A 25,750-nucleotide genomic window follows, 5' to 3' on the forward strand; every position below is an offset into this window, starting at 1 on the left:
AAGATAGCCTACCATAACAGAAAAAACACATTCTTTTGAAAGTTTATATGTATGCACATAACTGCAACATCTGGATAAATTCCCATGTGTACTACTGAAGAACTGAAAGGTGTTCTATATGAAAAGTTTCACTAAATCTTCTTACCTGCAAACAATATTCACACTGGTAAGGCTTCTCTCCACTGTGCGTTCTTTTGTGCCTTTCCATGTGATACTTCTGAATAAACCTCATACCACATTCATCACAACGAAATGGCTTCTCACCTGATAAAAAACACGTATCAATATTAATCTAAACAAAATAAATTCTCAAAAAAAAGTTTTTCCATACAATTTTCAGGTAAAATATTAGTTTCTATTGGAAGTAATAAAGAAAAGGATTTAGTCTATTGAAAAAACAACTTAGGGCTTGCTCATGTCACAGTTTTCTTAGGACTCAGTATGGTCTGATGATTCAAAATAATCATAAAAGCAGAAAAAAGGCATTTAGACCAAAAAAGCTTTAAGAAACTAAATTCTCTCCCTCTCTTTCTAATATGGTTACAGACATGTCTCTTTAACCTAACAAATGAAGAACTACAAAGACAGACAGATATCCTTCCTACACTGTTGCTACATATCCTTTTACGACAGAAGATGATATAAAACACCTTCATTCTCTCATCAACTTAGATAACACAGTCCCATTTTTTTGTAGAAAATAATTATGTATTTGCAAGCTTTCAATTTAAGATACTTGCAGGGTTCTCTGTACTTTACTTTTTTCTTTCCTGATATCTGCATGCAGAACTGAAGTAATTGCTCCAGAAAAGTCTTATTATTTTGGCTGGAAATCCTGAGTTGTTCTTATTAGGAAAAGGGAGCTGAAAACAACAAATCTCTGCAGCTAAATTGATCCAGGGTAATTGAATTATTTTTCCATCTGATATTTTTACTTTCTAGGTTTCTCTGATGAACTCTAAAAATTCTAAACATCTGAAAAGTTAGTTTTGCTCTTACAGAAATTCACTGTTATTCAACAGAACTCATCCTGAATAACAGTAATCCTACCTCTTAATATTATTATAGAATCTTTTGAGTTGATGTAGAGATTATGAATTCTCCTGATAGCATCTGCCAACATCCTCTTTGTTCCGGACGCTGTATTGCTCTGATTTTTGGCATAGAAAACATCTATCTTTTGTTTCCAGAAATATGCAGATTATTTTTCTCAATTTTTCTGAGGTAATAAGACATAATATTCTTTTATTTTTCAAATTATTTAATTTACTATTATGAACACGTATATTCTCTATTTAGAATAGTGATATTTAGCCATATCCTCTCCAAGTAGAAATACAGTTGATATGACTACACCTTCAAGTAAGGTGTTAGTATCTATAGAAACTACAGTGGAGAATATCTGTCTGCACATTTGCCCCTAGACAGATCATTAACACCCAAAGTTTTGACCTTCTTAACTCCAGGCAACTTCTAAATCTCCCTCTTTCTAAGCCAATGCCCTGTTTCCAATTATTAATTCTTACCGTTCCGTATGGCTTCTCAATTAATCCCTTCCTGGATGACCTGTGGCCATCTCCAAGTTATCCTCTCCTAAAGCCAATGATCTTCTCTCCTAAGATCTCTGAGATCCATCAGTAGTTTTTTTTCTACAGGTTTCTACTGGTGTTGTGACACCAGTATCCTAATTCTTCCTTCACATTTAGTCCAGGACTAACCTCGGCCATTTCTTATTAACAACCACCATAAAATCTTGGGGTTTTTTGCACCCTCTATATATATATTATAACACTTAACTACCATTTCATTATCTCTTGTACTGACTGTAATAAAATTCTCCTCTTGGAGAATTTTAGGTAGGCCTATTTCCTACCTGTCTAACTCCAGTTTCATTCTTCTTTTCATGTTCTCTTTATTCATCAGACACACTTACTAGTACAGTGTTTTATTTATACCAAGCCTGCTGAGACTTTCTGAATCAAATTCAAATCCCTATCTTCACTTGTAAAGAAGATGAGGTAACTGTTTCAGGTCATCTTTGTTCTAGTCTTATACACCGAACCATTCCACTCCCAAAGACTACTTTTTACTCCTTTCCACTTAGTCCTTTCTTTTCCTTTGTTCCACTCTTCCACTTTGTGCGTCCTTTATACTGCCCCTTCAAAGAATTTTCCTTATGTTGTCTGCAAGTTGCTTTCCCACTCTCTAAAACCTTTCTTAGAGAAACACACAGTAGCTTGGGATGAAGACTACTCTGAGTCTTACCAGAACCCACACCAGGTCAGAGAAGCAAGAAAGAGAGCTCAGTCTTATCCTAGCTTTGAACAGCCCTCCAAAGGAGCCCCCCAGCTATCCCAGGAAGGCTAGAATACAGAATGATTCAAAGATACACTTACCTTCAGCCTTATACCCGTTTTTGTCATACGGTCATAGAGGCCTCAGTATCGTTCTACTTAAGCTAGTTATTTACTGGCAGAAGATCCTACTATCTACCTATTTCTCTTTTCACAGCTTCAGCAGGGTCAAGTAGAGGTTTTCATTTTTTTCTTTGTAGAGTATTACCACCAGCAATGATAAAGATAGCAGATACATACCTCTGGCAGCAGCAGCTTATGTGTCTGTGCCAGATCACGCACCACTTTGAAATGGCTTCCATACAGTGTGGAAAAGCATTAGACTGTGACAGGTATTTTGGAGACTTTGAGGGTACACATGAAAGCATTGCTAGCCATGTCTCAATAGGAAGAAAAAATAATCTGTTTGGGGACAATGCCCTCAAATTAATCAGTACAACATGGAAAATGATACTTTTCAGTAGAATTCCACGATATTCTGCAAGTAAGATTAAGAAACACTTTGTGAAACGGATACTATACTTAATTCTTGCTTTAATCTTCATAAGGAAGATAATATTAGGAAAAAATTAAAAATGAATGTGAAGATATACTTCCCATAATGCCTGCTCCCTAGCAGAAGCCTGAAACTTCAGATGCTTTCTGAAATTTTGTTGTACACTTAAAACCAGACATATTGCAATTGGAGGAGATCTTTAATAATAATCTTTTATTAATGTAGGAAGTGTCCAAGACACATCGTTCTGAAATAAGTTTGTGAGTGGGAAAGAATCAGATGTAAAAAAAAAAAGGCAACACTTAAAAATACAGTAATTATAAGCATTATTTATCAAAATCGCCTAAAGGAGAATATTCTTAAGATGCTTTGAGTATGTTTTGTGTCTATATAGGAAATCTATTAAAACTTAGCAAAAGTCCTATTTATAGCTACAAATACAATGTGTACAAAAAACAATTACAAAAGTAAACCTCTGGGAGAGTTTAAAATCTAAACAGACAAATATAAATGATAAAATACGAAAGAAGGCAATAAAAAAGCAGTATGACTGAATAATAAGGCATTTGAATTGTTAGCCCCAATGTTGCGTTATTTTTTTTAATGTTTCTTTTTTTTTTTTTATTTGTTTTAATTTTTTGTGTTTAAAATGCAAAATGGGGTAGGTTACAGAATTAGGAGATGACACATGAATGTATGAGTAGGGAAGGAGTTCAGAAACATCCGTCAACAAAAAGGAAGCAGACATTTTTGAAAAACACTTTTGGTATTCTTTTCAGGAGCCTAGTGAACTCAAAATATGAAAATATTAATCTACCGATGACTCTTCCTCTGAACTGAAATGGCAATTTTCTGTATCGTTAATGACAAATTTAGCAGCATGGTCCTATCACTGCTACCCGCCCTGTACACACAATTGTTTCTAGTAAGTAAATTTTGTATTAATGCAATGTCTGCTTTTAGATGCAACCATTTCATTATTTACATAGGATAAGGCAGTTCATTGATGGCTTCCTACTTCCCTCATAACATTTCATTTGTGGGAGTGGTTCAGAGAATAGAATTCAAATCATACTGGAACGAGCTACAGCACCCATAAGATCAGGGCTTGTCACAGGCATAAAATATGGCTTCTGACTGCTACCACTGTCTTCGATGGTCTTTAAAATACTAAAGTTGAAAAATTGATAAAGATCTTAAAAAGAGGAGGAAACATCCTGTTCTTCATCAATGTTTTGAACATTGTAAAAAAATGTTGGTGCCAAATGTTGGTAGAGAGATAAAAAAGCAAAAAAAAAAAAAAAAAAAGGAAAATTTCTCAGGGTAGGAAGACTCTGAAGAGAGCTCTCCTTCCTTCTCACCAGAGGGAGAAACACAGATCCACTGCTCACCTTCCGGTTAGAGAAGTAAATTGGAATTTCAGCTTTTTTGGATGGGTTCAGTTATGCAACTCCGAACAACAGAGTAACACTACACAGCCAATAAAGGCTCGTGAATACTACCATATAGAAGTGAAAGTACCGAAGGGTAAGTAGAATGCCAATTAACTATACTGCAACTGTGACAAGAAATCAAATCAGCGCTAGTCAAATACTTACTTACTAAATGAACTTCAAAAAAAACCTTTTTAAAGATTAATGCTTTTAGTTTTTTTCAGAACAAGTCCTATATACATATATATATATATATATATATATATATATATATATATATATATATACACACACACACACAATAAGCACAACTTCACTAAAAGTGCAAGACGGAAACTAGCTCAGTAAAGTGAGAATTGGAAGTTGGGTCTTACATGCTTTCTCCTAAGCATTTGTATAGTTGTTATCTAGGAAACACCCATAACTCAACAATTTAAACATAATCACCATTTTCAATTTTCTAAGGCTCAATCAAACTATACTAAACCAGCAGGATGCTGAGGAAAGGAGGAAAAGATAGTTATCTAAAACAGATAACAGTATGGTTAATTTGTTAAATGGCAGCTTCTCCTCTGCTAAACGAAGAGTAGTATAGGTAAAAGCTGATAGAAAAAAATCTCAGCTTCCCCACCATCACGAAACCTTCCCTCCAAAGCTTACAATCAACATAGCAGAATTCTCTTTAGAGCTAGAGGTTGAATTTTAAAAGATTGAACAGATAAATGTATATAAAATTTGCAGTCAAGCGTTAATTAAATACATCGCCCAGACTCTCATTTTCAAAGCCACGTACAGGGAATAATCCTCAGAAAAAATTCCTCTGAAAAAAGTGAAAAGAAAAAAAAAAAAACAACCATGCTTAAATTTTTGCCTTTTCTTTTTTGGGGGGCAGGGGAGGGAGGAGATGGAAGAAAGAGAGCAAGTGAGCATTCTTTTCAAGAATAATATCTACACAAAGTGAAGGCAGCATGGTTCACCAATTCAGAGCCAGAGGAAAGACTAGGAACAGAACAAAGACGTGGGACAGAAGAATGGAGGACTCTTCTGTGGCTGGCTGGCTGAAGGAAACCTACTTAGTCATGGCAACCTAGGATACAAAAATCCCATAAACAACAGGGCATTTGTGCATGCAACTCTCTGTACACTGCTCTGAAAATTCATTTTGCTGAGGTTTCTTTCCCTCTCAACTCTTACACATGCACACACTGCACTGCGTGTTAGTAGCTTTCGTATCTATTTAAATGCTACAGCCAAGAAACACTGTGCACATTCACCAGCTCTGCCTTTCTGTAAAACAGGCTGAGAAATTGGCATCTAGTCCAAAAGGACCATCTTACAAAATATTTACAGAGGGATTGAAAGGCCATGCACCAAAATGCCAAAAACCCAATGAAGCCAAGCCTGTTAAAGAATGTGGTTTTGTGCAGTGCAACAAGATAAAAAAAATAAACAAGTATGTATAAACTTTAACTCTCTTTGACTTAAAACTTCGGGTCTTATTTGACCTATATTGCATATTTTCAAACTAAGGCTCTTATTTTTAGAACAGTTCTGAATTAAACCTTTCAAAAAAGCTTGAAGAGTAATGCTGATACTAATACCTTTGGGGTTAGGCATTTTGGCCATTTTAGTCCTGGCACTTTTCCATCAAATTCCAAAAGAAATAAAAAAAATCTACTGAGATGTGATTTGGAAGTCCCAATTGTCCAAATTAATTTGATAAAACAAAAGACACACCTGTTTAACACACCTGGACTTTTATGAATACACAAACTGCAGGATTCGCTACTTGGGTTATTTTTAGAATACTATTTTCAAATTTGCTTACTAGAGTTTATACTCACTTTACGGCCAAAGAAAAGTGGAACAAGTCAAAAGCACAGAGCTATTTAATTTTAAAAGTTTTGTAACATATGTTAAGTCAAAACAAACTACAGCAGGATTTTAGGCTGCATACTTGTTATCGGAAACCTTGCCTGAGTGGGGAAACAGTTCTTAAGCACGCCAGTAAAGATACTCAAGGCACTATACTCACCAGTATGAATCTTCTCATGCCTCTGTAGCAGGTACTTCTGAATGAAACGCATGTCGCACTGACTGCACTGAAATGGTTTTTCACCTTGAACAATATAATTCCACATCCATAAGTTAATAACTACACACTGTTGTTTCTGATAACTACTTTTGAGGATACAAAAAATGCCTATAAAAAACCCAGCATCTGAGCGAATTCCAAAAATATTCTAATACCAAAAAACATTAGTCTTACTAAATAAATGAACTCCAGAATTCTTTCCATGACCCTATCAGTCACATTAATACTAGCATGGAAGAGCGATCTGAAATGGCTGTAATTTCCTCATGAACAAGATCAATCACGATGCTGGCATAAAACTGTATTCAGGACACTGGCAAGCTATTATAATGGTAAGTACCTTTTTCACTTCTCCGAACCAGAGAGATACCTCATCAGGTAGACAAATAAGCAGCCGGAGCACATTTTACAAAGGGGTCAATTTTGGCACTTAGGCTACAAGTCAACCCATTACTTTCTGATAAAGAAAGAAAAGAAACCTTGTAAACAGTTAGGTCTTCAGTTTATTAAACATATGTCGATTTTTTTTTTCTGGTATTCTTTTGACACTTTGGTGCATGGAATCTCTAAGCTTAGATGCCACGTTAGCTACACTCTTAAAACGGAAATTCGCATAGAGCTGAAAACATTTTTAACATAAGTAAACAAATCTTTATATAGTAGAAAAGACAATTTGAAGTCAAGCAGTACCTGTATGAATGAAGACATGTCTCTGTAAATGGTAGTTGGTTCTAAAGGCAGCATTGCAATGCTCACAAACATGAGATTTGTGGGTTTTCAGACCAAGTGATCCATCCTCATTTATTGTAAGGATCTATTTTAAAAAGAGTAAAATTTGTTCTCACACTACCCTCTAAAGACGACTTATTCACTACAAAAAAAAAAACATTAATCTGTTTAATGCAGAAAATGTAAATATTTCAGGTAAACCATGCTAATTTCCACAAAACTATCCGATAGGCTTTTAGTTTACATTGCCAAACGCAGCCCAATCCAACTTGTGTCTCATTGTATTAAAAGATATTTCAACAGGACAGAGACAAAAGCAGGTCATGGAAAACCAGCTTAGAGCTTCCCTATTCATAGCTGAGTCGCTGTATATGCTACTGTTTACTTTGTCCGTCTGGTGGAAAGGAGGTAAAGTAACCAAACCTCCTTCTGGGCACAGAACCATGCTTAATTACATTTCAAAGGAGAAGTGAAATGTTATATTCTTGTTTCAATCACGATTTTAAATGTTTGTTAAAGTGCATTAAAACTTATCCCAGATAGTCATACAAATTATCTACGTCTGCATAATCTCAATAGTCTCAGAGACAAATTGTTTTTAAAAAACAAACTCTCAAAGCCATACAACCAGAAGAACAGTATTATTCTTCTCCCTGTTCAAATTTTTCACTCAACAGAATATTGCTCACACAATACACATGTTGGAGCAGTTCCTTGACAAATTCAACTTTCCACATGCAAGCTTTGGTATCAAAGCAGCTATTTTCATATGAATTTGAAAAAACTTAAACGAACAAGATTTCCACTATATCTATCTCATTCAATAAAGCTCATCACAGGTTTTGTCTATTTGACAAAAATAAAAAATAAATAAATAAAATATAAAAATAAAAAAAAACCCAAACCCCCAAACCCAGCAACAAAACCCCTACTATCTCTGGCAAGAGAATAAGAAAGTTGGCAAGTTACATTTCCAAAAGTTTAACTTAACTGGAAACAGAACTATAAAGAAGAGCTTAAGTAACCTTAAATAAAACAGTTAAATCCCTTGTCATGAGAAAAAAAAAAAGGCTGCTGGGGAAAACACATCTGCATTTTGATTAACTAGGAAGTTTGAGGAGTTTATGATAATGATAGTGACGAGAAAGGGAGAGTCAGAATAATCGAAATAACAATTTATCTGTAAAAGGAGCAAATACTGTAGGATTTACTTAAACAGTGTTTTATTCTGCTGCATCAAAACTCAGCAAGGGTGAAATCTTGAGCCAACAAAATCTTGTGCATTCACTCTGAAGGACAAGCACATTCATACGTTTATCAGATTGGTACATTATAGCTCCAATAAGTCACAGATACAGACAATTATAAAAATTCTGTTCTGTATTGATAAGAGTACTAATGAAGCACTGACTGGTTACTTAAATTTAAATACATGTTATGAAATGTTTTTCATATATTATATTGAAATTTTTTAATAACTGTGCAGAAAATATACTTAATTTCATAGACAGCCCAGATCTGGGTTCTACTACTGTATCTATTCACTGCCTCTTAAATTAAGAAAATTAGTTTTGTCAGTGCAGCTTTCCTATTAAAAGCAACAAAAAGTGTATGTATGTTTGTGTACGTATGTGTGCACGCGTGTGCGTGCGTGGGGGGAAGTAGACAGGATTCATCAAAGCTATTGACATTTATGTGTATGATGAGCAAGTTAAAATAAAATAAAATTTAAAGTATTTCAGTATATTAATTGACTTCCATATGTAAAAGCCACAGGGGCTGTTTGGATGGAAAAATCAACCCAAGTACTCTGGGAACACTAACTTAAACTGGAGTCGGCTCTCACCTGTATTAGTCCTTTAGCTTCTTTCTGCCATTGTATTCTTATAAATCTTTTAAAAAGTAGGGGGAAAGTCTGAAGAAGAACCTGTTTAATGATCCTCCTGATCATTTTTCAATCTTTTGTTATCGCAAAAGAATGACACTGACAGATTGGGAGATATAAAGGAAGCATGCAAGTACATGTCTGTTAGAAGAGGGCTACACGCCTCTCCTACCTTGCAAAGTTTCCATGGAAGTGATCTGTGGAGGGTATTCGAACTAGAGCTCCTTTTTTTAACCGAAGGGAGAAGTATCTCAATGCAAAAGATTTGGAACTTGCTGCCACACCCAATCTGAAACAATCTGTCAACTTTCCAAGAATACTACAAACGCTACCTAACTTGACAGTGGTTCAGGGAGGACTGAAAGGTACCTAACCTTGGGAAAACTGCAAATAGGCTTTGGATTTTTTGCTGATGTTAGAGTGGGTTTTCCTTCAATGTATATGCAGTCTGGGCTGATTTCTGAGCAGGCTTATTTTAATGCTGCTGTGTGATTATATGTGTGTGTGTGTGTATGTGTATATTTATATATATATGTGTGTGTGTGTGTGTGTGTGTGTGTGTGTGTGTGTATATATATATATATAAAACTCATTTTTGCCTGTCAGAGCATCCTGTATACGTTCTATTTTACATCTGAAGATTAATATTGATTTGGAGAATTACTAGACAATATAACACTGCTGCAGTGCTCGGCCCTCACCTCATTTGGTGCTGTTTTTATCTGAAGTGAGTCTCAACAGAAGAAAATCTAAGCTTTTCAGACATACAGAGGTACATATTCTTCATGAATGGATCTTCAAAACAATTTTTGAATTAACAAACCAGCAGCTATCATAAGGTTCTTTTGATATCAATAAATACATATATGAAGATGATTATGATCACAGGAATATTCCCTACCAGTAGGTTATTTTATATACATTAGTGAACTTTTTAAAATTTTCAAAACTACCATTTTAGGTTTCTTTTTAAGAACTTTTCACTATGCATAAAGCATATATAATTATCAGGCTCACATGAAAGCACAACTATTATTAGATATATACAGAGTAATGATTTATAAGTCGTCTACAAAACTACCGACTCATAATTTAAAAAGCAATGTTTGGAAAGAGAACTGCCTGGAGAGATAGATGTTAAAATGTGTCAAGGGTTCATGTTGCTAAAAAGAGTTCAAAGAAAAACAGTGTTATAATCAGGTTTTGTTTTGGGTCTCTGGTAAACTTCCAAACTGCATCTTTACTGAGCAAACAAACAATTTCCAGCCTAACTACTTCAAGTGCTAATGAAATTAGTCATAGTCAACCAAATCTTCAGGTTCTTTTAATCTTGGTTTTGCCAAATCAATGTCTTACTTTTGCTGGTGAACGCTGTTTTCTTTTCTTCTTTTTCTGCAAATCTACTGGCTCTCGTATTTGTTTTTTGTCTCGTTTCTGTTGTTCAGATGCATCAGTAAAGGTAATTTCTTGCTTTACACTGATCTGTTAAGATACCAAGTGCCAGTTTCAGGTAAGGTTCTCACTACAGAAAAGCAATCTTTCAATTTTAGAAGATGACAAACTGCTGAAACAGAAAACCTTTTTCTAAGGGAATTATCTTGTGGTTTCATTCTTTCAGAAATTTGAGTGAAAGGAATAATAAGTATCTTAAATAAAAAGGGCATAGTTAATTTCTACAGTGACATTTTGATGTATCCTTTCATTCATCTCCGAATGTCTTTTTTCCTTCTGACCTGTGGTGATTTTGAGATCAGTTGTTATATTAAAATCACTTCCATCTGTACAACCATTCAGTTTTTCATACCTATTTTACTTTAGTCCGTGTATTGTCAATGCAAGATTTAACGGAATAGTTTATTATAGATATTTAAAACAAAGAGTATTTTTTTAAGAAAACAAGAATAGTGCTAATGAAGTTTTTTTCCAAAAAATATTTCTTGATCTAATGTAAGCTTTAATGAAGAGCAGGATATTCTTACATTTTTCTAACACCTGAACCATCTGATCTACAGCTAACAGCCTAATGTTTTAACAATGCTACCTTTATAAAGATTATTCTTCATATATAAGGCTATCTACTTTTTAAGTCCTTGTAATTATCCTTTATGTTTGAAGGGTAACAGTGATGATGTGCTGTATTACAGATAGACACTCTTTTTTCAAAGGAAGTCATCTACATTCTCTCTGGGATAGATGAGGTACACCTTCTATCAGGTATCAAGGAGGGGCATATTTATGGTCATGTATGAAGTGTCACAGTCCAACCTGCAGTGTGAATGCAATTGCTAAGCGTCCACATACTCTGAAAATATATATAAGAAAATGCTTCCTATAGGCAAGAGACACTAAATTGTACCATGAACAGCATAAATGGTATGCACCTTTTAATACTGCTATTTATTCTGGTTTGTAGTTACCCTTGACATTAAATATCTTTAAAAGAGCATATTTTAACTCATCAATTCATATGGTAACAGCCTGATTATAAAATATTTATAAAACAGATACTAAAAGATTATATTTAATTAGCAAATTTTATCCACAGCCAGAGGCAAATGACATTTTCATAAATAGCATCTATTCATAAATATTTTGATAATCAAAATCCAAACAAGCAGTTAATAAATTCTTGCCAGAGTAGAATAAGACTACCAAATCATGCTTCCTAGTAATTTCTCCATATTTCACAAAGAAAGTGCTTACAGGGACATTCACAGCATACTGCAGCCCTTGAGGAAGTCTGTCTTGGGTATCCATGTCATCATCATTTTTTACCGTCTCCTCATGGACCATGAGTTCATCATGTGAAATCATCTCTTGCTGTCGAAGTTCACTTTCCTGTAACACTTCATCTGTTGCAAGAATTTCTTGGTGCGCCATAGTCCGATCTTGAAGCACTGCCTCTTGCCGTTCTCCCGACACTCCAGACTGGTCGGATACTGCACCCATCCCTACCATAGCCCTGGATGACTGCATTTGGTCTATGCCACCACATTTAAGAAATAATCCTCCCAGCTTGTCTTCAATGTTCATTCTTAAGTGCAATAACCTACAAAGAAAGTTTTAATAGTAAACATCTAAAATTGGTGCTCTTACTTAAAATTTTTATTTAAAAACATTTCGCAAGAACTCAGTCGGTACTCAACACACATGCACATACTCCTAAAACTGATACCCACATAAAACTGAAATGCTGGATATCTTGAGTCAGCATCATAATTCTCTCACCCTCAGGCATATATACACAAACATACACTTTCAAATCAAAAGTTTATAACTAAGTGCTTTTTGATTACTGGAAAAGTTATTACTAAATGACAGCTAGAATGAATTTAATTCTCCTCCTGATGCCTTAGAAAATGGCTTCTTTTTCGTGTCCCTTTTATTCTGTTTTCCTCTCCTGTTTTGATTTATCTTCTAGAGATGCCTCTTCCATTTTTATCCTGCTCTCCCTACTTTCTTATCCTTTAAGGGCTCTTTTACCATCACTGCCCCGGGGGCATACTCTAGCTGCTGGAACAGCAAAAAAGAGAAAGGGCAACATTTTAGCTAAAGGTATATGTTAAGAAGGACTAGGGAGAAGTCAAATTTGTTTATAAAAAGGGTATTCATTTCCATACCAACTAAGCCACTGGAGCATTAGTCAGAAAATATGAATTCCAGTAGTGCACAGCAATACCATTGCATTGATTGATGATCCACATGTAGGTTAAAAAAAAAAAAATCATAATACTCCAAACAGCCTCATGGCATTATCAAACCATTTTAACAGGAGGCAGTAGGGTTCGGTGAAGCTGAAAGTGGTAGCTTCTACTTATTCACCTTGCTTTTTCCCAGTTGACCTGATCTTGCTAGAAGGCCGGGACACGGCCCTCTAGGCTTCACTGCAAGGTAGTCCTAAGACGACTCTTCTCCTCGGCATACTGGATGTCCAGTCACCACAGCATCATCCTCCTTCACGCTCCTCCCCAGGCCCCCAGATTCCTACCCACGCCACACACGTCGGCTCTGCTCACTCCTTCAGACTCCCTTCCTCCACCCCTCCGTTTTCCCCAAGCTGGAGTGGAGAGGCTACACAAACACCACTGCCTCCATCATAGCAATAGGGGCAGAGGCACAGCAGAGCTGAACAATACAGAACAGGCCTAGCCAAAATACACGACAGATATCGCAGGGAGCATTATTATAGCATCAGCACCTTTAAAATCACAGATGCATTCAGAATTATGATATACATGTGATGTTGGTCTATTACCAATTACCAGCTACATATTCTTCCTCCCTAACAGCGCAGCATGGGAACAGGAAACAAATCAGCGGCTCCATCTCAATTCAAGCCTTAATCAGAGGCTACTTTTCTCTCCCTACAGCTCCAGATGACAACTAGTAACCAAAGAAGTTAAAATCTCTCTCTGCCTAGAATACAGCAGGGACATCACCTTGCAGAAATTCTACACGAAAACCCAGTTTCAATTTAACACCCTGCCGACTTGCAAAATGACTGGATCAAACAAATATAGATGTAATGTTTAAATTCCAATTTTTAGTTTCATCACAGAAACCACCTTCCAAAGCATCTTCTTTATCTGAAAAATCTTCTGAAAATTCTAGATATATCTTAATCCGTTGTGAAGATTAGTGTATACCAAACTATGGTGAGTTTACAAAATAAATAGCAGCCCTTCCTCAGGCGAGATTCTGGAGTCTCTGCAATCCACTAGCAGAACTCGCTGATGAAGATCTCACAGTTCTTCTACATTAGACTTTGTTTCAAATACTACTATTAGTTCTTATCTTCTGCAAGTAAAATTCAATTTCTCCAAAAAAACCCAAACATAAAAAGAAAAAAAAACAGCTTTAACATCTTCTAGTAGTAATTCATGCAGTATAAGTCAAAAGTGAAAGAATGTTTGTCTCTATTCTCTGTCATGACTTTGTGAATTTCTGTACGTATCACAGAAAGACTGACTGACAGGATGTTCTGATAAGTACATTTCTGAGTTTCACATAAATAAAAGGTATGCCAAAGAAAGAAGCTTTTCAGTCAGCTACAGATTTTCTTTTAGTAAGCCTTTCTCTGCTGGAAGTCAGAACGATGCGGTCACCAAGCAAGATCTGTTTGTTTATACACAACAACGTCATCAAAAATTTTACTAATTTTCATTCCTGTGCAACCGTAGCCCAAGTTCTGGAACGCAAGAGAGCAAAGAAAAAAATCTGAATTATTAATAAGAGAAGCTAACTGGTTTTTAAAACGGGAAATACGAGACAGAAATATTTGAGACAAAAAAGTGCTGGCTGATACTCTCTACATCAACAGTCTAAACCTTTTAGATAGCAAACTAGCGATGAACATTTTCACTGAACAAATAGCCTGGGATATCATACAAATAGCACCTTTCAGAATAGCTATCCTCCAAGATTTTATTAAAACTACTAACAACATTACAAGGTCTTACGAGAGAAAACTCCACAAAAGCGAGTTTCAGTGGTTCCGAAGCATATTGCCAGAAGCAGGGACCCACAGTCTGGAAGGCCAGCAGAAGCGATAGCAGCCAACAAACCTCGCGTTCTGGGCAAGAGTCCTGCAGGCCAGCCTGTGAAACAGGCAGCAGTTTTCTAGTTTTGCTATTGCCAGTGTTTAGAAGCTCAGAACTCTGAAGTTTTTGGGGGGGGGGGGGGGGGGGAAGGATTGTGGAAAGAGACGCTGCTGATTCTAGTAAACTAAGTTTTCAATTCTCGGAGGACAGCTTCTTCCAACTCTCCCTACCTCTTGCCTAGTTAAGGCTCTGTAGATACCGTACATTGACAATGAGACAAGATTCCCATTTCAGTCTAGTTCTTTTAGCAACTTTTCTTCATATTGGTCAGTAATCCAGCGGCTGACCTCATTCTGCATAAAATATTGGGAAGAAAGAGATAAAACCTTGGGAAGTACTGACCAGCAAGCACAACGGCTGAAACAGCTGTTGCCCAAAATAGTTTTTTCTATATCATATCTGAACAAACTTCACCATTTTTTTTTAAAGAGTATTCTCTAACAAACCTTCACAAAGCACCACCTCAGAAGGTTTTGGGGAGGCTTTTCCAGTGCACCTGCAGCCAAAAGCAGGTATTTATATCAGACTGTTGCTATAGATGCAATAAACACATCTTAAGGACCAAAAAAAGCCTGTGACAGGCAGAGAGGAAGGGAAAACTACTGCTCAGAACATTTGGACTTGCATTTTTTTCATTGTTCTTCTCTGCAATTTTAATAAGAGGAAGTTTGAACTCTTACTCTTCATCTTCACAGCTACCATCTTCAAATGAGGAAGACAATTCTGTAATGTCTTAAATGGGGTCAGGTGGTACTACGCGACAAACTTACTTCCAGTTAATCCACGCTATAAAAAGAGAATGAAATTTCACACATCTTAAAGGGAAGGTGTGTGTCTGGTATGCCACACAGCCCCCTACAGGCATTTAATAAACCATGCAGTATTTTTTGGAGGAAACTGGGAAACCCTATTGATGGTTTCTTAGCAAAAATACAAATTAAAAAAAAAAAAACAAACCTTGGTATAGCATGAAGGTTGTTTCTTTCACTAGTGCAGGTCTCCTAGAGAGATCTTGCAACAACAGATCTTAGTCATCCTAACAGAAGGAAACAAGGATGAAGTTATCATCTTCTGTGTGGAGAATCTTGAGTCAAGTAAGAAATGTGAGAAGGAACTGAAGGTCTTAAGAATCTCTCTCCCACAGAGTCGTCATTTGATAAAGGAGCTCAGGTGGAGGCCGGTTTATTAGGGCAGTCCTTTCAGAAACGTTAACGTGAAAGATCCAGACTCCAAGGAAATGAACAACAAGCAGATACCTACTATTTATTCATTTCAGCCTTTATCCCAAATTTATCCATATTCAGGACACATCTTATATTGATCATCATTCACTGCGATATCGTTCCATGCTACAGATATGCAACAGCATAAGCTCGCTGCAGATTCTTTACAGGAATAAGATGGACAGGTACTAGAATACAGGAACTCAAGATGCTGAAACACATTCTAGGAAACAAAAAACAGTATCAAGTGTGAAAACACGGTGACCCTAATCTGCCTGCTCAAGCCACTGACAAAAACAGCTCAGAAGGTTGTTCCAAATGCAAGATACCGCCACATCACTCTGAAATTAGGCATAAATTGAGGAAATCCTGGATTTAAAGCGATATCCTGACAGGAAGGTAAGCAGACAAATAAAAATGGGGACATCGAGTGTTGCAGAACGCTCAAGAGCCAACTAGCCTCACCAGCAGAGGCGGACAGACTTGTAGCATGCAGAATCTTAGGACAGCTGACAAGATACAGCAGCTGTCCAGAAGGCAAAATAGCTATATACAGTATTTATTGGTACTGTTATTTCTCTGAATTGTCGAGGAAATGGAAATTTTTTTTCCTCACTCTGACTAGTAGGCTTAGTACAGTCATGCAACTGAAAGCATTTAGCTGTTTTCCAACCATGATCTTGAGTCATATCAGATGCTGGTACGGGGAGCGTACTGGTTATTAAATCAGGCTTTCAAACATCTGCCTTTTCATACAAAAATAATGAGAACTCACAGCGTTAGGCTGCATGGTCTAGGTGATGAAACACAATGCAAATTACATGAAGTCCAGGTACTATCTGAAGAACCACAAATAAAAATAAGCAATTAATCCAAAAGAGAAGTATCTCAATTGCAATCATCTCAGCAAAAATAAGTGTCATTTGTCAGCTGACAAAAGAAGAGCTCACAAAAGAAGAATCCTATCATTTCAGTTGAAGAGGAGGAGAAAAAAAAAGTGTTCTTGGAGGAAGGACAATTTGATGAATGCTTTTAACTTAAGTTTCTTCAAACAGATTCACTTTACCAAGCCTGAAATAGATTAAATATTTTAAGTGCAAGATGCATCTGTGAAATAAAGATCAACTTATTCGGAGATTATCTTGAGTGAAGCTACAATAATATAAACCATATAATAGCATAGGTAAGTACATTTCTTGGCATAAAAGACTGTTATTCTTATTGCAGAAGTATTTTCCACGGAATTTCAGAACTTTTTTTTTAAGCTTTAGCAAATAATCATAAGATCTTGGCATTTTCTTTGAAAATACAGTTTCTCAATGTGCTGAGAAGAAAAGAAAGCCAATTAAAAGAGCTGTATTAAAGTATCCATTTTGCCTGGTAGAGGTTCTCCCAACCTTTGCCTTAGGCAAAGCATTTCACAAGAGACTTCTTCAGGCTGAACTTCACGGATACACTCCTGTTTTGGGGGAGGAGAGAGGGGAAGGGGCGGGACTGCACAGAAATAGTCTCAGAGCATCCCAGCACCTTCTCTTTTGACACACTGCTCAACAGCTGCTTGCAGAACATCTGCAGCCAGTAAACCATGTTCCTTTGCTTCAAAAGCTGCTACCATGGCAAACCCTACAGCAGTACTTAAAACTACTCATTTCAGTAACCCCGACATCTGTTTTTCCAAAGATTACTGGTGCGGTATATGTTGGAGAGCTAAACAGTAAAGACAATATTTTTAATTAAAGTAACAGCAATTTAAGCAAAAACAGATTAAATGAAAAGTGCAACCACCCTTCCAATTCAGAACAAAAAATTAAAACACAATCAACAGAAAACATCACTGGATAAAAAAAATGCTGCCAGGATGCTGTCTGTTATGCAGTGATGGTGACATGCTGAAGGAAAGAATCAAAATTTGTTTGTCATCAGATACAGTGCATGAGCCAGCTTTTTTCTCCACCCTGACTGATGGCCGGTAGGAGGTATTGTCTTCTCCCTTCTTTTCTTGAACGAGTAGAAAAGCTTTGTTTAATAATGAGCAAGCACCCAGAGGTACCAAGTGGGTTTACTCATAACATAAATACGTGCAGTACTAGGCTGAGTCTCTAGATTAGATTTAAAAGATTACTTATGAAAGATGAAGAAAGAAAATACTTTGAAGGATTAACAACTGAGAGACTAAGTATCAAGACCATCTGCATTTTAATATCTGTTTGCAGAACAGAACTATTTTAATATTTTTGCTTTGTTTTTAAAGAAAGATAAAGATCTAACTGTAAACAATTTCCTGCAAAAGGTTTTGGTGTTCTAAGTCTTCTGCTTTCTTTTAAGCATTAAAAAGCAGAAGTTGCTACGTTCTATAACCATATCCCACTCCATTTCTTTCCTATATTATCTTTTCCCTGGTTTTCAAAGGCAAAATAGAATGAAAGAAGGCAATTGAAAGTTTGTTGAAATTCAACTCTTTTTCTTGGAAAAACCATGTTTCCTTCTGAAGAGTTCTACCAAAGACTTGAGATAGAAATAGTACTACCACATACAATCACAAACTTCCTTTGACTGTATTTTCTATGATTCAACATCCCAAACACAAAAACCAGGAAGCAAAATGGAAATTCTAACATGCCTTTAGCAACTAGATACCATTCTGACAAAAACATCTACCTCCAGGATTCCTTTCACAAAAATCGAGACAGAGTTCAATTCAAGGTATTAGATGTCTTCAAGGTAATCTCACATTGGAAGTCATCCAATGACATTTTTTAATTTAGCTCCACATTTGGGAAGTATGTTTTAGTTCAGTTCAGGCAAGGCTGACTTCCTAATAAGTAAATACCTGAAGCTACACAATACGCATCTGGGTACATTCCTACCACGTCCTGTCTTCTACAGCAGCCTTTAGAAGAATGAGTGCATGCTGGAACCAAACAACAAACTATATAAAGGCTACTAGTAAACTAGTACTTTATGTAGTATAACGTACATAAAGAAAGCTTAAAAAAGGCAATATATGGAAACTCCTAAGCATATTATTATCTCTTAGGGCCCATCTCTATGGTAATACTACAACGATTTGGGCTAAACTGTAAACGTAAATGAATATGAAATAGATAAATCTATTGAGCTCTGCAAGGGAACACTCTTATTCCAGTATTGATTTTTTTCCCCTTCCCTATTTAGAATAACTCACTTTGGAAAGGTTTAAGCTAAATAAAAGAAGCAAGCTATTATATAATCAGAGCGTTTTTACTGGCACTGCTAGTAAAACCTTTCTATGTAGGCAAACTCCCATAAACAGCAACTACAATGGAGACGCTACTAGTGAGCTACTGCGCCAAGAGAAGTTCACTTTCTTCTCTCAAAAGGGGAAAATTAAACCAAATAGACTGTGAAATTCAGATAGAGATACAAACAAAACCCATTCCAATGAGACATTTGGCACATTTTCTTATTTAGAAGAAGTCAACCCAATTCTTAATGGTGCAGCTGCAAGAAACAATGTGATATATGGGCTATCTGCCCAAAGGGGTAGCTCCTTGCCTATCGCCTCCAGTTCAGCCTTCTTGTTACCTTCATTGTGCTGGTCATAGCAACGTGCAACGATGAAGGCAGCTGGACAAAAACATGCCCACCAGAAAAGCGATTAGCTTTCATTTGGATCAGTGGGACTATGCAGGCAGAGGGTGCAGGAGACAAGCAAGTGAAGAAGCAGGGAAGAGAGAGAAAGACTGCTGCTTTCAGCAGCAGCCAGTGGTTAGATTAGACTAAAGCAGCTTGTGAAACTGCTCCACAAGAGCAACATACACACACAAGCAGAAGAGTTACAGCTGCCACGCAGACATACCTAAAAGTCATGCCAAATTTAAATCAGGAGAAAAATGCATATCTACATTCTCAAAGCTTTCTTCATAAAAGGAACTATAAATTCTGCAACTCCTAAAGCTAAGGAAGAAAGAGATAGCAACATGGCCTGATACCATATTAAAAACTACAAATGCCTAATTTGTGTTTTAAATTTAGCATTACCACCAATAAAACTGCCATCAACACAACCCTCTCCAGAAGAAAGAAAAAATTCAAACTTGACTCCTTCCTAACGCCCATTTAAAAACTCTATCAGATCCCAAAGACATGTTGAGTATTTTCACATCAGAAAAGATATTTAGTTTTATTATTAAAAATATGGATCTATTCCAACATAAAAGGGAAAAAAAGCTAACTTTCACAATATCAAAAGCTGAAATTTAAACATTCTGTGGAAGTAAAAAATACCCTAGTTAATGCTTCTAAATGAAGAATAGTAAAGATATTTATTAGCTGTACTCCCCACTTGGAAAACAAGATACGAGTGAAAAATACTGAAATTAACATGTAAGTGTAAAGTATCATTTGTAAGAATGAATTAAAGTGTGTTGACTTGCAAAATAGAAATTAATCGAACATAAATCATTGTGAAAATGTTCTCAAATCATAAAACTAACACATCCTAAAATGCAACATAAGATACAAGCACTCTTAAGACTTGTTGCACAGTTATTTCTAAATGCCCTGTGTTGCTGAACACATGTCAGTATGGGACCTGATCCCACAAAGATTTACAGTCATACTGAGCTGTGAATAGTCCTATTACAATCAACAGGATTACTCACAGAAAATCTACTTATTGTGCATAAAATTATCCATGCGTGAAAATCTTTGCCACCTTGCTTATTTTAAATTCAGTATTAGATCATCACCAGCATTACCACAGTGTAACATCCAAAATATGCATCTCAGAAAGCTTTCGATATTATATCAACAAAGCCACAGTTACTTGTTAAAACCCAGAAACATATGTAGAGCAAACATACTTAAAGTACTAAAAAAAAATCATAGGCAATATTATTTTTTATCTGGAAAAAGCTCATCGATTTTGTGGTACTACATGATCAACTACTACAAAACAGTTAATTTTGAGAATTTCTATTAGAATTTCTATCACTGTACAGTTAACACCAAAAGAACAAAGCAGGATCTCTGGCCTTACACTATGAAACACAGATGTTCAAAAGCGCTCACTCTGGAGATTTCAGATGATTTTTATACGTAGGAAAGACAGCACTACACATAACTCTGGCTACCCACCATTTTCTAAATGCTTTTAATGGTTTTAAAACTTCAGTCCAGTTGGTTAATATCTGATGAAATTTCATATATCATGGGCATGCCTCAAGTTCAATTTTTGGAAAAATATTTCAGATAAAATATATCAATTTTTTTTATGACATAGTTATTTGTCATAGCTAAGACAATCTAACAGCTAATTGTCATTGAAAGAGACAGTCCTGCTCCCTTCTCTCATCTCTGAGATTCCACCCTACCTTTTGTGCCTACTCTGATGCTCATATGATTGCACATAGTTCACCAGTCTAGCAAAAAAAAAAAAAAAATGTTTATTTATTTATTAGTTAAATTTTCTGCCAGGTTAACTCACTGAGTTGATCTACCATAAAGACAGTGTATCAGAAGCAAAGAGAGTCTGGGCCCTTTCCAATTCAGCAATCACAGGGTAACTGGCTCAGCCCATCTTACGGAATTGCACCTTGAAAATAAATGGAAAAGAAAAATATGTTGCTTTAAAAATACTGTGGTAACTTTTTCTGATAAGCCCTTAAATTTCTTGGATAAATTCCTGAGTCTCACTACTCCACTACTATTAGCAAATCTGTGAAGCATTTTTTCCCATCGCTAGCACCATGCTGTGCTGTTTTACAGAAGATGACAACCTACTGTTGCTATCATTTACCCTACTGGCTCAAATGGCAAAGGTCTATATATATGTACATACAAGAGAATTTCTGGTGGCTTTTCCAGATTGCTTTTTAAAAACCTCTAAAACACTACACACAAAATCCTAAAAGAATACAAGAAATTGCATGCATACATAAAAAAAAAGTCAGGGACTGCCAGCATTACGGTTCCTTATTTTACCATAATTTGCCCCTCTAGCCTATTGGCACTGTAACAACACTTTTTAATTAAAATATTTGTATGTATTTTTTCTATAAAGCATTGTTTCCTTCGACACACCGGATAGATCTGCTCCATAGAAGAAGGTGAGACCAGTGAGACTATGTAGTTAGGGAGATTATAATATACTTATTCCGTTTGTTGTGAAGGCTGAAATGTGTGTAAATGAGACAGGGACAGCAGGAAAAGAAAGGATAGTCATGACTATTTAAGCAGTTGAATGTTCTCTTGCAAAACAGGACTCTATCCTTGATCTTGTCAGAGAGATATGTAATTTTACTTTTTTGTTTTCTAAATAGGTGATCAATAATTACACTTCTCTCATTTTCTGGGTGCCTGACACATTTAGGTCAGATTTACAGTAAATGCTGAACATTCAAGGCTGCAATTAAATCAATGACAGCAATCCTTTTAAAATATAAAGAGGGATGCAATGCTGTACGTCTTATAAAGAAAAAAAAATCCAGTTTTTAAAGATCTCTATGAGCATCCAGACCAAACTCAAATTTTGATCCAACTCCCAAGCATCAGTTCTCCAACCATAAACACAAACAAAAGTATCCATTTCATTTCTCTGAGGCATAGTGAAATACTTGTAACAATAAGCAATATTCAGGTCACCAGGGTGAACTAATCAGTTTATAGTATTCGTGTTCCTGCAGCAAACACAGTTCATGAGGGGAGAAGGTGGCATACACAAGACAACAAGGTAAGCCTGCATCAGTCACTTTGGCAAATACTGCAAAAGCCAGACAAGTGGGGTCCAGCCTCTCTTGGGATCTAACCACTGATCAGAAAGCATACTAGCATGTTTTCAGCCAATGCAGAGTAGCTAGTTCCGTGGAGAATCACCAGAGGAATTTGGCATCACGGACATAAGACTGTCATCAGGAAAAAATAAGCAGGATAGTGTGTGACTAAAGAAAAAACACTGGCTACAATCATAATGATGTAATAAAACAGTAAGAGATTTGGCTTCTTTTCTCAGTTTTGCCATTGCTGTTGAGTAAATCTGTTATCTTGGCATTTCCCCTCCCTGTATTTCCATTTCCTCATCTCTAAAATGGGGGCAATGACCCACCTAGTCCTTAGGTCTGAAGAGACCAGTAGGAACTATTTATGAGGGCCTCACAAACCTGGTGATAACCATTACAGGAAGTCCACAAAGAAATATAGCCATTCTGTCTTCAGAGCAAGATTAAAAAGAGCACAGTAAAAGAACACGTACTACGCAATGAGAAGAAAGCAAAATACTGAGCAGCTGCTGATTCAACAAGCACCACGTATCCTGCACACTCAATAAAGTGCAGGATTACATATAAGATGTTAAAATATGTATAAGGATACATATAAGATGTTAACATTACGGTGGCATAGGTAAGCTCCATGCTGCAATTTTAATGTTTAAGTGCCTGACTTGCACCTAAAAGGGTTCTTCTAAGACATGCTTTTATTGACTGCAATTTCTTTATTTCAGCTTAATTGTTTTCTAAAAGGCCACCTATAGGCATTAAAAATTAAAATAATAATTAAAGAAAAATTCAAACTTCATAACTTCAGGTAAACTAAATAACATTGAGCAATACACTAAAAGTATAATGAAGAAGATTTGGATCCAAGAACCTTTACGTTACCAGCAGAAGCTGTTTCAGAGATTCTGGAAGACATCCCTCATTTCTACAAATGACACCATGAGGAAAACTTTTAGGCAAAAATATTAGCACTGATCTGGTCCATAGGTGAAAAAGACATGAGTAACTGAGACAAAACAAATCTTAAAGAGCACAGACAATATTTCTAGAACTTATTTAAGTATCTGAAAGTATTATCTCAACATGGTCTCTCAGCCTGTGAGGACAATACAAACGTCTTAGAATATAGGAATCATTCTCATAAGTAGCAATTTCAACTGCGGGAGGCAGATGTGCACTAACTACACATTTATTTCCGACTTCATTATGGTAACCTTATTCAAAGGTAAGGTTACATTCTGTGTAACATCTAGAAAAAAGTTCCAAGGGCGATCGTTGGCTCTCTGTAGCCTAACTTTTCACATGGTGGTACAGGCAAGAAACGTTTTCTCATTTAAATCTGCCAAGGAGGCTGCGTCTTATCCTAACACAGCTTTATTTTTATACGTATTTACTGTATTTCAGCCATGTTTCAACCTTATCTTTCACCTGCACACGAAACTGTAACCTCAGAAAATCCAATTAGCTCAAAACACAGTAGAATACCTCTTTAGTAAAAGATTCACTGCAGACAGTTCAAACAAGTTCTCCGCTTCCTACTTTGTTTTTCAGACACCACAGTGCCACCTTCAGCGGCCACCTTTCAAAGCCATGAGTGGTCTGGGCCAGAATACCTGAAAGAGCCCCTCTAAAGCTCAAAGATGCAGATCACAGTTGACTGCTCCACTCCTCAAACTTAACAGTACTACTCTGTCTACAATAAAAATAAAGCCCTTTCAGAGACCTCTTAAATAAGACTAACTCACTTAGCGTTAAAAAATGTTTAAAACTGTAGAAAATAAACTACTTTGAAAACTAAAATAAGTTTATCTGCCTCGCTTTTGCTAACATAAGTACACAGCAACACACACAATGCAGCCAATGGAAAATATACGCCCATGTAACAACCCCCTGAGAGAAGGAAGAGAGAAGCACAGGTGACAGTTACTAATCATAACACACAAGACATTTCTGTAAGGCTTTTGGACCCTTCAGCGATGACAGCTGTGTAAGAATATGAAAACAGTAACATACTCAGGCACAAGCAGTGCCTCAGAAGTAGGCACTGGGTAGCCCTCCCTGTCTTTTCATGCATGAAGAAAAACAAGGAGTAAAGGATCTTGCGATGCTCCACTGGGGACACCACCGACCAACAGCAAACAACAGCCTACCGCTGTTCTTCAAAGTGTTCAACTAGTTATGAACTGGGCACTAAGGAGCAATTTTCCTCACAAGAATCAGGGATTGCAGCCTAAGCAACTACAAGAGCATTAGGACGGTATCAAACATCTTCATCAAGAGTAAGTGGAAGAGTCAGCACATAAATGGACATACGTTAGTATTAAAAGACAGTGTGAAATAAGCCAGAGTGGGGAGGAGTGGAAATAAACTCTGAACTGACAAAACTGAGCAACTAGGTCACTTTCTCAAAGAATACCGTTAGAACATAAACATATTATAGACCAGATGAATTTGCCAAGACAACATAGGCATTTTAAGCAGTACACTCCTGTACAATTAGGTTTTTTTCTTCCTGTTGTAGCAACAAGTCCATCACCATCCTATTGATAATCAACATCTGTGGTCATACTAAATCAACTAAGAGCTATTCCTGTCCTACTTGCATAAAATACTAGAATTGTAAATCAACCTTTTTTTTTTCCAATTTAGTTAATCCTCACTCCAAAGGAAAAAAAAAAACTGTGAAGTCAAGTAACTACTAAATCCATTGCGCTTCTGCAGTATATCGTCTTCACAAGATTATCAACAACCCCAGCTAGAACTTCCAGGTGATTTTTCACCTTAGTACTCCAAGAACTTTATGAGAAAGAAATCCTGTTAACTTTTATCACATAACCAAGGTATGATACTCCTCATCAGTATTTTACATACCTCAAATAATTTTAAAGCGCAACCCCATTTTAGATTAAGGTAAGTCAAACTTGAAATGTCTAGAAGCCATTAAATAATAATATAGACATCCTGGCCCATTAACTAATATTGAAAACGATCCAAATATGAAACTCAGATTTCTCAGGACTGTGCCCTCTTGTAGGAAAAGACTGCGGAAATTGGCAATGACACTGGTACCCTGAAGCTAATTCTCACTAATTAAATACTAGGATACTCTAAAACAGGAATTCAGACTGATCAAAAGATCTGATTTATCTTTAAAATAATTCCTATAAATTAGGAACAAAA

General features: G+C 36.3%; 1 protein-coding gene across 3 annotated transcripts in view; it reads right to left on the reverse strand.

Moving 5' to 3' along the window:
- Positions 1 to 25,750, reverse strand: part of ZNF148 (zinc finger protein 148) — a 36,519-nt gene that overhangs the window by 3,099 nt on the left and 7,670 nt on the right. Inside the window, exons 1-6 of one of the 3 annotated variants that reach the window (XM_068949120.1) lie at positions 12,815 to 13,721; positions 11,696 to 12,041; positions 10,349 to 10,474; positions 7,069 to 7,192; positions 6,319 to 6,402; positions 146 to 264 (exon numbers count right to left, since the gene is read on the reverse strand). In XM_068949120.1, coding sequence (XP_068805221.1) covers positions 146 to 264; positions 6,319 to 6,402; positions 7,069 to 7,192; positions 10,349 to 10,474; positions 11,696 to 12,025 — 783 coding nt within the window. In that variant the 5' untranslated portion in view covers positions 12,026 to 12,041; positions 12,815 to 13,721. Of the gene's footprint in view, positions 1 to 145; positions 265 to 6,318; positions 6,403 to 7,068; positions 7,193 to 10,348; positions 10,475 to 11,695; positions 12,042 to 12,814; positions 13,722 to 25,750 lie in introns of those variants that run through there. The other 2 variants (XM_068949119.1, XM_068949121.1) reach the window with 2 other exon arrangements.

The sequence above is a fragment of the Struthio camelus genome, chromosome 6, assembly GCF_040807025.1.
Source record: "Struthio camelus isolate bStrCam1 chromosome 6, bStrCam1.hap1, whole genome shotgun sequence".
NCBI classification, from domain to species: Eukaryota; Metazoa; Chordata; class Aves; order Struthioniformes; family Struthionidae; genus Struthio; species Struthio camelus.